This window comes from Perognathus longimembris, chromosome 6 (assembly GCF_023159225.1).
Source record: "Perognathus longimembris pacificus isolate PPM17 chromosome 6, ASM2315922v1, whole genome shotgun sequence".
NCBI classification, from domain to species: domain Eukaryota; kingdom Metazoa; phylum Chordata; class Mammalia; order Rodentia; family Heteromyidae; genus Perognathus; species Perognathus longimembris.
The window spans coordinates 47373418-47387176 of NC_063166.1; the positions used below are offsets into that span (position 1 = coordinate 47373418).

Genomic DNA, 13759 nt, shown 5'->3' on the forward strand with positions numbered 1-13759 from the left:
TCTTTCAGTATTAAATGGTCCTTCCTGTGGTCTCTACCTGAAACTCCCTCCCTAAAGCCCCAGTCACATATGCCTACTTCACCAAAGCTGAATGATTGGCTCCTTTGTTAGAATACTTGATACATTACACTTTAGGTAACACTATTCCCTTGCCTTGTGTCAAGAACTTTTTAAGACCATTTGTTATTACCAAAGCCTCATAGCCTGGTCATATTGAGAGGTCATAGTTCCTCAACAAATGATTGCAGAATTACTGAAAAATTTACCGTTATACTAGGCAATGGCAAAATTTATTAGCTTAGCAATCAGGAACTAAACAGCAAGACTTGCTAGAAGAGCAGGATTTTTTTAAATTTAGTTATTTAAATTGGTTTTTTACTTTGGTAAAAGTAGAATGATTATGGAAGTAGTAGAAAAGTAAAATGGTAATTAAGACAATATCTATAATATGGTTTTATTTCAGTTATGCCAATAATGGTATGTTTTTGTTTATCTTGATAAGTCTGTATTTCTGTTCTGTTATTAATAATCTTGTATGTTTTCTGCTTAGAGCAAGTTACTCAGATGGAAAGCTGCAGGCACCTCCTAAACCATGTGCAGGCAACCAGGGTACCCAGATCACGGTAAGAGTAGTTTGTGGGAATGTGAAGCCTGAAAAAGAGCTTTGTATAAATATTAAAACAGGAAAATATAAGTGGCTCTGGGGTAATAATAAAATTAGCATTAGCTAGGCACTGGTGGCTCACACCTGTAATCCTAGTTACTTAGGAAGGTAAAATCTGAGGGTCATGGCTTGAAGCCAACCTGGGAAGAAAAATCCATGAGATTCTTATCTCCAGTTAACTACCAGAAAGCTGGAAGTCGAGCTATGGCTCAAATGGTAGCACACTACCTTTGAGCAAAAAAAAGTTAAGGGCAGCACGTAGGCCCTGAGTTCAAGCCCCAGTACGAACATTTGCATGTAACACATACACAGACTCACACAAAGAGCTTTTGCTAGTTAATAGAAACCCCAAGACACAAGGCTGTAAGCATTAAAAATGATTATTGGGTTTTGTGGCATGGCAGCCTATCTAGCATCTTATGTTTTGTAAAGGGCTGAAAGATTCTTTACTGGTGTGGCCAATTACTCACGGAATAGTTGGTGGCACTAAAAAAACAATATTGATCCAGAAGATGAGTAGTGGAGTCACAGTCTTTTTTTTTTTTTTTTTTTGCCAGTCCTGGGGCTTGGACTCAGGGCCTGAGCACTGTCCCTGGCTTCTTTTTGCTCAAGGCTACCACTCTGCCACTTGAGCCACAGCGCCACTTCTGGCCGTTTTCTGTATATGTGGTGCTGGGGAATCGAACCCAGGGCCTCATGTATACAAGGCAAGCACTCTTGCCACTAGGCCATATCCCCAGCCCGAGTCACAGTCTTTTGACTTAGTAGTTGCATGTCCAGTGCCAGACACTTAATATCTCTTTCAGTTTTCCTATCTAAATGAAACAAAGACAACCTACTCACCTGCCTCAGAGGGTATGGAGTGTGTCATTCATTAGTTGGGAGGAAATCTATCATGCTGCTTTATTTCTATAGTGTTTTGTGATCTTTACATTCTGTGATCCCACAAAGTGCTCTTTTACTGTCATGTTGTGCATCCTGTCCTCCCCTACCCCAGCTGGAATACACATTATCTTAGCTTAGCTTAGCTTGTTTTCTTTCTTGGGAGCAGAGATTGAACTCACTCTGCCTGGCCTCACTTTAACCTCTCTAAGACCCAGGTGTGCATGAGACAGTGTGTGTTCCCAGTGCTTGTTAAGAGGGAGCCTTACTGGGGTGACCACAGTGTAGTTTCTAAGAAGTCCAAATTAGTTTGTATTTTATTTATTTTAAAAGTGTTTTTGAGGCCAGGCACTGGTGGCTAGTACCTGTAATCCTAGCTAGTCAGGAGGCTGAGATCTGAGGATTGTGGTTCATAGCCAGATGAGGCTGGAAAGTCTGTGAAACATTTATCTCCAGTTAACAACCAGAAAACAGGAAGAGGAGCTGTGGCTAAGTGTGGTACAGCACTAGTAGTATTGAACAAAAAATCTCAGGGACAGTGCCTAGGGCCTGAGTTCAAGCACGCATATCTTTGAGTAGAGCACAGTGGCTCAAGCCTATAATCCTAGGGACTTAGAGAGTGAAAATAAGGAGCTTGCTATTTATTTAATTCCAGACTAGGCATAAAAGTTTGAAAGACTCCACATCAACCAGTGGCTTGGTGTGGTGGCACACACTTTTTACTTCCAAGTTACAGAGGAAGCACAATGGCTAGGTGCAGTGGCTTGCTCCAGTCCAGGCTGACTGATCATAATGCAAAACTCTGTATTGGAAATAGTCAAACACAGAAAGGGAGTAGTGGAGTAGCTTAAATGATAGAGCACCTGTATAGTAAGCATGAGGCCCTGAGTTGAAACCCCTGTACCACCTCCCCCCCCCAAAAAAAAAATCTTTTTTTTTTTTTTTTTTGGCCAGTCCTGGGCCTTGAACTCAGGGCCTGAGCACTGTCCCTGGCTTCTTTTTGCTCAAGGCCAGCACTCTGCCACTTGAGCCACAGCGCCACTTCTGGCCGTTTTCCGTATATGTGGTGCTGGGGAATCGAACCCAGGGCCTCAGTGTATACAAGGCAAGCACTCTTGCCACTAGGCCATATCCCCAGCCCCCCAAAAAATCTTTGAATGCCATGTAACATTGTAATTATTATTATAATTTTACATGTGGGTCTCATTAAACTATTTGTCTGAGCAAGACTGTGCCTTAACATCTATCCTTATATTCTTACCACAAAGCAGAGAACATGACACAAAGCTAGCCTGTTGCCTATTTGAGAAATCAGTGAGTGACTAGAGGAGGCAGTATGTTTCCACTCTTTTGTTAATGCTGCTCTGTCCTTTGCCCCTCCTACATTTAGTATTTAGAAGTGTGCTGTGTGTAAGTAGCATTAGATTCACAACTAGCATGGGCCATGGGTTTACAAGACCAATCAATCTTCTCTTCAGGTGGAGGACCTTTTTTACAACATAACCACAAGGAGGAAAGCTTTAAAAAATCCTGGTGAAGAATACGGCAAAATTTTGGAAGTTGTTGGCAGGTACTGTCTAAAATCTGGGAGTGGGCTTCTGAGCTCTGTTACCAAAGGAAAGTGTTCCAGCACTCAAGAATTAAGAAAAGGCTCAGGGACAGAGCCCAGGCCCAGAGTTCAAGCCCCAGGATCAGCAAAAAAATAAAACAAAATAAGAAGAAAAACCATACATCACAGCTATAATCCTAACTACTCAGAAGCAGCAAGCCTCTAGTCTAGGTCCTGATTTCAAGTCCTAGTCCAGCACACACACACAAAAAACAGTTATGACCTGGATTCAGATAGAAACACTAGCTTTATATACTGTTCCATTCAGGTTCATTCATCCTGAGTGTTTTTTCATATCCCTAGGAAGGAGCAGTCAGTCAGTCTCTAGGTCAGCAAGCTTCTTTGGTAACAAACAGTAAACTGACCTCAAGTAGCTTGAATGGAAAGGAAATTTATTGGAAGGGTAAGAATTTCCAAAGAGGAAGAAGTATGAATAATTGTTCCTCAAGGAAGACAAGCACCAGGATGCCTTTTCAGGATTTAAGTTCATGATCCTATTACTGTTTTTATTTTTTCCTGACTGCTCTGGCGAGTACATCTAATTGGCCTGGCTTGGGTCACATGATCATGTGCAAGGAGCTCTGGGAGATTTCCTGCACATCAGACTTAAAGTACATGACAGGTGGAACGGATAAAGATATTTTCCCAAAAGAAGCTTAGAGGTTACTACTGGAAGGAAAGGGGCTTTATAAAGCAGATAAAAACAGCATTATTATGCCCAGAGTAGACCTAATTTATTCCTATAAGTGGCTCCAGCATGGACTCTGAACCTACACTTTTGAATTGTAATGAGAATGTTTTAACCTTTTCATTATTTCTAAAAAAAAAAAAAAAAAAAAAAAAAAAAATGCCCATAAGAAAAAAGTGACAGGCTTATGTATAAAGTTTTAGGTGACTGTTTTGGTTCTAAGTGTGGTAGGTGAAAAACTATTTAATAAATACATTTTGGTAGACAAAGAGAGGAGTAATACATAAAGTACCAACCATGAAAAAACTCTGAGTTACTGGAATAGGACATTGGGGCCAGGAAAAAGCAGGAAGGAAGAATATGTAGTGAGGGCTTTGAGGAAAGTAGAAGAGTGCAGAGGTTAGGTCTGTGTTCTTATAATGTACTAGAGTCAGCTTAGGCTGTTTAAGACACCATGAAAATAAAAGATGATGGTGAGAGACTTGTGTCTAGTCATCAGCCTACTAGGCAGAGAGGAACCTGTGCTTTGACCAAGTCACATTTAGCACTGATATATCTGTGTGTCTTTCCATGGGTGAAATAAGATGTGCCAAGATACTTTTTTTGCATATCTGTGTAAATCACTTTTTCTTATAAGCTAGTTTATTTAACTAAAAGGGGAAGTCATTTGGCTACTCTTTGCTTACCACTTTTTTTTTTTTCCAGATATTCAATACACAATTCAGGCATTAGCTTTTCAGTTAAAAAAGTAAGTTCTTGACTTATAGGGGATGGTTTTGTGTTATTAAATGAAAAAAGGACTTTGAATGGTTTGTCTATTTGTCATGGCTGTGAGACAGTAAGTCATTGTGTCCTCTGTTCTCTTTATCAGCAAGGTGAAACAGTAGCTGACATCAGAACACTACCCAGTGCCACAACTGTGGACAATATTCGCTCCATCTTTGGGAATGCGGTTAGTCGGTATGTTGATACCCTACATATAAAAAAGATCTTTTGGGGCAGGGAATATGGCCTAGTGGCAAGAGTGCTTGCCTCATATACATGAAGCCCTGGGTTCAATTCCTCAACACCACATATATAGAAAACGGCCAGAAGTGGCGCTGTGGTTCAAGTGGTAGAGTGCTAGCCTTGAGCGAAAAGAAGTCAGGGACAGTGCTCAGGCCCTGAGTCCAAGGCCCAGGACTGGCAAAAAAAAAAAAAAAAGAAAAAAGAAAAAAAAAATCTTTTGCATTGCTGGCTTGATTTATCATTCCACTGCACTGCTGTGGAATCTATCAGTATAGTACCTTAAGAGATTGCTTTAGTTCAATATACAGGCTGTTTTCTTGCATCAGATTTGTGTGTGTCTGTCTGTGTCTGTGTGTTCTGGTCCTGGGGTTTGAACTGAGGGCCTGGACACTGCCCCTGAGCTTTTTTGTTATCTTCTCATACCATTTAAATTTTCCTATGCTCTCAAAAACCTCAAAATTCCTTTTTTTCTAACCAGAGAACTGATAGAAGTCGAGTGTGAGGATAAAACTCTAGCTTTCAAGATGAATGGCTACGTGTCCAATGCAAATTACTCTGTGAAGAAGTGCATTTTCTTACTCTTCATCAACCGTAAGTGAAAATGAACTAGGCAGAGAAGTATATACACACAGAATGGAAAAATGTCTAATTGATAGATTTTGTTTTGGTGATACTGAGGTTTGAACTCGGAGTTACACTGACTAGGCAGGCTCTGTACCACTTGAGCCATGTCCTCAATCCTTTTTAGCTTCTTTTTTCAGATAGTCTCCTGTTTTATGAGGTTGGCTTGGACTGAGGACCTCCTGCAAAACTAGAGTGACAGATGCATATCACGATGCCCTGCTTTTTTGTCAGGATGCCATCTTGCCAACTTTTTGCACAAACTGGCCTCAAATTTCCGTCCTCTTGATCTTTGCCTCCCACATAAGTGAGATTACAGATAGGAGTCACAGTACCCACCTTCTAATCTGCAGGTTAATTATACACATTGAAACTTTTGCCAATGTTTGATTTGATTTGGAAGCATCTATAATTTCTGTTTTAAATCTGTGCTTCAGCCCTGTGATATGTGCGTATTTCTGACTATTACAGTCTGTGCCTTCTTTACTTTAAGAGGGATTCTTTGAAAAGGGTAAAAAGGGTATCTGTTGGCACTAGGGTCTTTATAAGCAGGCCCTAATCAGGTCTTCAGAGACCAAGAACTACTCCTGGGCATTGCACAACAGGATACACAGGAAGAGATACTTGGGAGTAGGCATCCTCATTAAAGAAATTGAATACCAAGGCCCTTGAGATTTTCCTTTTTTTAATTTTTAATTTTTTGTTGTGTTTGTTGGGCTTGAATTTAGGGCCTGTCACTGTCCCTGAGCTTTTGTGCTCAAGACTAGCACCTACCACTTTGAGACATAGACATCTAGTTTTCTGGTGGTTAATTGGAGACAGGGTCTCACAAATTTTCCTGCCTGGGCTGGCTTTGAACTGCAGTCCTCAGAGCTCAGCCTCTAGGATTACAGGCACAAGCCTTGAGTGCCTGGCTTTGTTTTTATCTTATACATTCTTTATCTTAACTGCTTTCGAGCATGTTACAATAACTTCATAGTTTTTGTTTCTTTTGCTATTGCAAATGGCATATTCTGCTCTTCCATTTATAGCAATAACAGCTGTTTTTTGCTCTATTAGGAATGATTTAAATCTAATATAAAATAAAACTTGTTTTATACAAGAGTCAGAAAATATTTTTCATGGTCTGGTGCTGGTGACTCACACCTGTAATCCTAGCTACTCAGGAGGCTGAGATAGAATTAGAGGATTCGAAGCCAGCCAGAGCAGAAAAGTCCCATTTCCAATTAACCAACAGAATACCAGACCTGTGGTAGAGTACCAGTTCTGGGCAAACTGAGTGAGAGCTAAAGGAAAGGAAAGAAAGAATGAAAAGAAGAACAAGAGAGAGAAAGGGAGGGAAGGAGAAGAAAGGGGAAAGAAAGGAGGAAGGAAAAAGGGGGAGGGAGAGAGTGAAGGGGAGAGAAAAGGAAAAGATGGTTTTTCATTACTTTTTTTCTAACTGAAAGATAGCTGCTTTGAAACACACATTTTGGCAACAGCATAGACAAGCAAAAACAGCGTGTCATCTCACTGGCCTGTGTCTGTTTCTGATGGATCTTTGTCATACAAGCTCTTTGCACTAACTTACTCACTTTGCACTTACTCATACAGGTGTGAGCCATAAGTGCCTGGCTTTGTTTTATCTTAAATGTTATCTTTATTGCTTTCGAGCATGTCATAATAACTTCATAGTTTTTGTTTTGTTTGCTATAATGTCAAGTTCCCAGTAGCACAGAGAATTCAGATTCCTACATCTGCCACTCAGTCATACAAAGTGTAGGCGTACCTAGGTGTTAGGGCCCCTAAATGATCTAGCAGAGGCACTTCCACTATCTTGTCAGATACTCGTACTTGCTCCAGTCTATGTAGAAAGGACACACAGTTACAAAGTACAACAGCAGTACAATCCTCTGCAGAGAGGTGGGCCAACACAAGCCTGATTCTTCTCGCCTACTTGCCATTTGTTCCCACTCTGGGCTGGACATTTGGCCAGCTATGTCATTTCCTAAATTACCTAAGACATAAAATTCAGATATTTATGCTGCCCAAAATTCTGGACATCTCACTCCTATCCTTCATTACTCACTATAGTACCCTACTATTGGAACTCCCTGGGCAAAGTTAACTGCTCTCTTCTCTCACCATTTAGCATATACATTTCTGTAATAGTGCTGACAACTTGGGGCTGGAGTTAGTTTATTCCCCAGCATGGTATCTCCTAGCAGTTGGCATGTATGATAGGTACCCAGTGTGTCGCTGCAGAATGGAAAATTTGAGAGCTGAGGTCATAATTTTTACGGAGCTCAGTGAAGATAAAGCTAATCCATTTGAGCTGCTTGCAGGATAGAAATTAGTGCTCCTTTTCTTCTTGGGCTATAAGAGTTCCACAGTTATGAGATGCTGGGCCATGGTGATAGGTGAAGAGAGTGTTTATTCCCAGAGCTCTGATGAGGCAGTCCCTCTGGAGGTATTCTTCCCAAGATGGTTTCATGGCTTGGTATGAATGTGCACCTGGGACCTCACCCCTAACAATGGTTTTGAGCTGATTACTTTGCTTTCTTTTAGATCGTCTGGTAGAATCAACTTCCTTGAAAAAAGCCATAGAAACAGTATATGCAGCATATTTGCCCAAAAACACCCACCCATTCCTGTACCTCAGGTAATGTAGCATCAAACTGTTAAACCTCTAAGAATCATGTGACAGGACTCTTCTTCTCCATCTAGAAAGGCACATAGTGGTTTTCAAGTTCCCATAGACTCTTACTCTTCTGTAAGTAGTGAGTTGCTTTAAGTGTAATAGGTTCCTCTTCCCTGCTAACATGTTTGCTTCCAAAGCTGATATCTTTGAATGTCTCTATTTTAAATGTGTGGAAGATTTATTCCTCTCACTAGTGCTTAGCTCCCCTTCCTTCTTTGGAAGGTCTTATGAGACCTTACAGAGTTCTTTGATTTTCTCTGGGGCTGTTATTGGCCCTATTTAGAAGTGATTCCGAAAAATTAGTTTGAATATGAAATTGTTGGCTTATTTCCGTTTCTTAAATTATGTTATGTAAGTATATAAAATGTATATTTATAAAAGATCACTTACTAAATACAAAAATAATTCTAGTTAATAAAATCCTGTTATCATTTTCTTAATTTGAATAAACCCCTCTTCTACCATTGTTTATTAAAAAGAAAGAAAGGAGGTCTGGGTGCTGGTGACTCACATCTATAATTCCTACTACTATAATAGCTACTCAGGAGGTTGAGATCTAAGGATCAAAGTTTGAAGCCAGCCTGGACAGGAAAGCCCATGAGACCTCTATTTCTATCAAACTACTTAGAAAAATCTGGATATGGAGCTGTGGCTCAAGTGGTAGAGCACTAGCCTTGAGCACAAGAAGCTTAGGGACAATGCCCAGGCCCCGAGTTCAAGCCCCAAGACTGACTCACACACACACACAAAAAAAAAGAAAGAAAAGAGAAAGGAAGAAAAGAATAGGGAGGGAAGAAGATGCACAAAACAAAAATTATGTCAGCTTTTCCTCCGTGGAAGAGATGGGCTTGATAATAGCCCAGGCAGAGGAAATTCTGTGTATTACTGGCAAAGGAATATTGTCTCTTCTCACAGGTAAAAGGCAGTTTCCCTTCCTTTACTCACTAGCATAGTAAAACTTCACAGAGGGCCCCTGCTATGTGGATGATAGGAAGTGAATAAATTTGCTTCAGACAACTTATGGGTATAGCAGAGAGATGTGCTCAGAAGGCTCTGAATTTTCTTTCTACTGGGGCCAGTGAGAAAGCTGGAAACAGCTAAAGTTTTCCCCCATGAAGAGTCTTCTGTTTTGTGTGTTAGCCTGTTCACTTGACTGCTCAGTAGTTTACTTTAAATAATTTAGTAGTTATAAATAATTTAGCACTTAGATTGTACATATCCATAGGAGGTGTTTTAAAAAATTAAGATGTCCTGCCCTAGAGGAAATACAATCTAGGGGTTCATTTATGGGATGTCTCTTTCCATTGTTTCCTATTCGACTACTAGGTTGTCTTTAAAAAGCCTTGACTTTTGTTATCACAGCATAACAAAATACCATTCTCTTAGTAACAGAGCTATATTTACTTGTGCAGAGCATGGTTCATACTGAAATGCCTTACACTGAAACTTTAGCTCTCCTTCCACTGAAACCTTAACCCTCCTTCCACTGAAACCTTAGCCCTAGAAGGAGAAACTGTGTCAAAAAGAAAGTTAATTTCTCTTTGCTCCAGTTATGATTGAAATAGGAGGATGGGTAAAAAACATGGTTCAAAGAAGTTTTCATATTCAGTAATAGAATTATTGACTCCTTTGGGTAATAAACTGGTCATATTATCTCATTCTAGTTTTGTACTGCTTAAGGTCTAAATAGGAGATGAAGACAACAGAACAGGAAAGTTTATATAAAAGAATTACAAGCAGGAAAGAATTATTAGCAGAACATTTGAGTAATAAGGAGTTGTATAGTAAGTGGTAAGTGATAGGGAGAACAGATGTGGGAACTAGCCCCTTGACCCTTCCCTCTGCCTCATCCCCAGGCCAAAAATGTAGCCCTTGTTAAAGAGAATGAATGAAGCTCATTCTCTAGCTCACTGAACAGGTAAAAATGGATGGCATGCCCCCAGCACTACTACCTTTAGGGGCTGCTGGAGACAACCATCCCCCATAATAAAGACCCAAATGCTGCTGGCTCCTATACAAAAAATATGACCCACATGTGCACCAAAAATGGCATAGAAACCTCCCTCCTGCGCCCTCTGCTGACAGTTTTTCACATCACAAAATTCCTTTACCATAGAGCAAGAATAAAAGATGAACTTAGAGCAGGGGGCAGTATACTGATAGTATGGGCTCTGAATTGACTATTAACATTTAAATGGAGGAAAGATCCTTTGCATCTGTTTATGTTTTGGGCCTCCTATAATTCTGAAACGTCCATAGGGGACAAATTCCTAGTTACCTAATTGGTAGAGATGAGAAAGCATCCAGAGAAGTTAAGTGACTTGCTTGAGGTTACATCATAAGAAATTCTAGAATGATGATAACAGCTACCACACAGTAAGTGTGCCACATGCATGCAAAGTACTTGACATGAGTTTAATCCCCATTATAAATCTGAGAAGTAGATAGTGTGTTATGTCCACTTTATAATACAGATGAAGCTGAAGCAAAGAAAAGTAATGTCAGGCTGGGAATATGGCTCAGTGGCAAGAGTGCTTGTCTGGTATACATGATGCCCTAGGTTCGATTCCTCAGTACCACATATATAATAAAGGCCAGAATTAGTCCTGTAGTTCAAGTTGGCAGAGTACTAGCCTTGAGCAAAAAGAAGCCAGGGACAGTGCTCAGGCCCTGAGTCCAAGCCCTGTGACTGGCAGGAAAAAAAAAAAAAAAGAAAGAAAAGTGATGTCAGTAACTTCCCAGTTTGACTTTGTGTTTTAACCACTTGCACTTAGCCCCAAATGGAGATTTTTTTTTTCCCTTCCACCCCTTATAATCTGAGGAATTACCTTTCTCTTTATTCCTGCAGTTTAGAAATCAGCCCTCAGAATGTGGATGTCAATGTACACCCCACAAAGCACGAAGTTCACTTCCTGCATGAAGAGAGCATCCTGGAGCGGGTACAGCAGCATATTGAAAGCAAACTCTTAGGTTCCAACTCTTCCAGGATGTACTTCACCCAGGTGAGAGCACATCAGCTCTGCTTTCTCTCTGGACTTTTGCCACTTGGAAATGTGCCATCAGACATGACAGCCCAGACTTTTGTGCTTTATTGCTTTGTCTGTAGTACTTTGATCATTTTTTTCTCTCATCTGTAAAGTAAGCAAGTTGGAAAATATGTTCTCTAGTGTCCATTCCCAATTCTGGGATCCTGTGGTTCTGGGAAGCTCATCCATAGTGAGAAGATACTGTGGCACTGCAATTCTAGGCCAGCTTGTGCAGAAAAGTTTACATGACCCCTTCTCAACCTATAGCTGGTAGTAATGTATACCTGTCATTCTAGCTTTGTGAGAGGCTAGGTTAGAAAAAAATCACAGTCCCAGGCCAGGCCCATGCAGAAAAGTCCATAAGACTCCATCTTAGTGAAAGAGACTGAGCCTGATGTAGTGTACACCTGTCATCCTAGCTATATCTGGAAGCCTAAAATAGCCACAGTATAGTCCAGACACATGCCTGAATAGGAGGCAAGACCTTGTGTCAAAAATAGTGCAAGATAAGGCTAGAGATGTGGCTTTGTGGTAGAATGGTTCTAAGTGTGAGGCCCAGAGCTACCAAAAATTTAAAATTAAAGGCACAGGGTGGGGAGGGAAAGTGGGAAAAACAAGGGAGAGGGTAGCACTGTTTGACAAGAAATGTACTCATTACCTTGCTGTCACTGTAACCCCTCTGTACATCACCTTTACAATAAAATTTTAAAAATTAAAGGCACAACAGACACTGGGAACTATAAAAATAGAAGTATTATCCCCATTAAAGCACACTCGTTTTTGCAGGCAGAAGTGGGCTTTTGTGAGGCCCTATCTCACAGAAAATTTAAAATTACCAATCATATACATGTTTTCCATTAGAACTTCGTTTTGATTTTTTTGTGGCAGTACTGGGGTTTGCGATCAGGCCTTGACACTGGCTGGACAGGTACTCTACTATTGAACCATGCCTCCATCCCCCTGTAAGGACATTTACAGTTACCTACATGGAAGTCATGTGGATGGGAGTTGGTTGGATTTAGCCCTGTGGACTTAGCTGTTACCAGTCCTGATTGGATAGAAGGAGTATTCACATGTTGCTACTAGTAAGACCTGAAAGGGACAAGCAGGAAGCTGTCAGAAGAAAGTTCTTTCTGGACACTAGTACACATTTCTTGTTACTTTGGCTGTGTCTCTGATACTATCATGAGCCTCAGGTGTTGTAGAGGTAATAAGTGCTCAAGTTTTACAGTGTGTATGGATGAGACAGGACATCCATTTCCTTATGATGTCCAATGTGTCTAACAAGAGCAAAGCTCTTAAAGCAGTATCTTTTAGGTGAGAGGCACCCACCATCTGTTGGTTTTCTACCTGTTGCTGTTATTGCTCACTTTGTCTCAGTGTCCCTTTCTTCTTACTCTGCCTCTGTTTCAAATATGCATTGGAGCTCCTCTGCGGGGAAGGTATCATTGAGTGCCCTGATTGCCCCCACATGGGTCCCTGCGTTCTCAGAAATGCCCACCATCACCTAGAGAGCACATCCCAACAGAGAGAACACTGGGACATGGGAGCAGATAGAGATCCTGTCCTGAACTTGGGCAGTCAGGGAGGAGAAGGAAGGGACCCAAAGACTGACTAGGAATTAGCTGGGCCAGGGAAGAGGGCCTGATGGACCAGTTTTTCTAGCAGGGGACCAGCAATGATAAAGGCCTGGGGTGTAAAACAAAACAAAACTGAAAGAAAAAAACAAAAAACTGAAAAGAACTAGTTTGAGGATCTGAAAGTTGAGTGCAGTAGGTCTGGGGTTGAGCACAGCTGCTATAGAATTACCTGTTTTTCCCCCAAAAAGCAGTAAGTCACTTGAGTGGCAGGACCTGTCAGAAATCCCCCAGACACCATCTTATATAGCCAGAGGCAGCAGTGTGGGGCCTGGATATGGGTATTGAGGTCAAATTGACTTCCATCAGGATAAAGAGTTTAGATTTCAGACTGGGAATGTGGCTTAATGGTAGAGTGCTTGTCTAGCATGCAGGAAGCCCTGGGTTCAATTCCTCAGTATCGCATGTACAGAAAAAGCTGGAAGTGTCACTGTAGCTCAATTGGTAGAGTGCTAACCTTGAGCACAGGGAGGCCCAAGGACAGTGCCAGGCCAGGCCCTAAGTTCAAGCCTCAGGACCAGCAAAAAAAAGAAGAGTTTAGATTTCAACATGATGGGAAATCAGTAGATTCTGGTTTGCATTTTGTAAAGAGCTCTGAACACAGTGTCAGAAATAGGTTGAAGAGGAGTAATAGAAACCCACAGTGCTTTGAAGAAGTGACAAGTAGACATATGAAGTCATTTTATTCACTAATAGATGAGGGTTTCAAATTGCTAGATCTTGAAGTAGGTTGGTTGGTGAGAGGAGATTTGAAGATGGAGAGCATATTGTCCACATAGAGTGCAGGTTGTCCAGTGCCATGTTTGAGAGGAAGATCAGAGATCGTGGAGTCAGTCCTATAGCTCGGGGAAAAGAAATTCTCAGTATTTCTTTGTCTCATCCTGGATAAGTCTAATATATTTAGTCAGCTTCCATTTTATTTTGGCCTAGAAATCTGCAGAGTC

The 13759-nt window shown here is 41.0% G+C and overlaps 1 protein-coding gene across 2 annotated transcripts in view; it reads left to right on the top strand.

Annotated features, from left to right (window-relative positions):
* The window catches only part of Mlh1 (mutL homolog 1), a 65939-nt gene that overhangs the window by 12372 nt on the left and 39808 nt on the right, over positions 1 to 13759 (top strand). Inside the window, exons 5-11 of one of the 2 annotated variants that reach the window (XM_048348659.1) lie at positions 551 to 623; positions 3025 to 3116; positions 4549 to 4591; positions 4715 to 4803; positions 5330 to 5442; positions 8020 to 8113; positions 11001 to 11154. In XM_048348659.1, the coding sequence (XP_048204616.1) occupies positions 551 to 623; positions 3025 to 3116; positions 4549 to 4591; positions 4715 to 4803; positions 5330 to 5442; positions 8020 to 8113; positions 11001 to 11154 (658 nt within the window). The remainder of the gene's footprint in view (positions 1 to 550; positions 624 to 3024; positions 3117 to 4548; positions 4592 to 4714; positions 4804 to 5329; positions 5443 to 8019; positions 8114 to 11000; positions 11155 to 13759) is intronic. The other variant, XM_048348660.1, reaches the window with a different exon arrangement.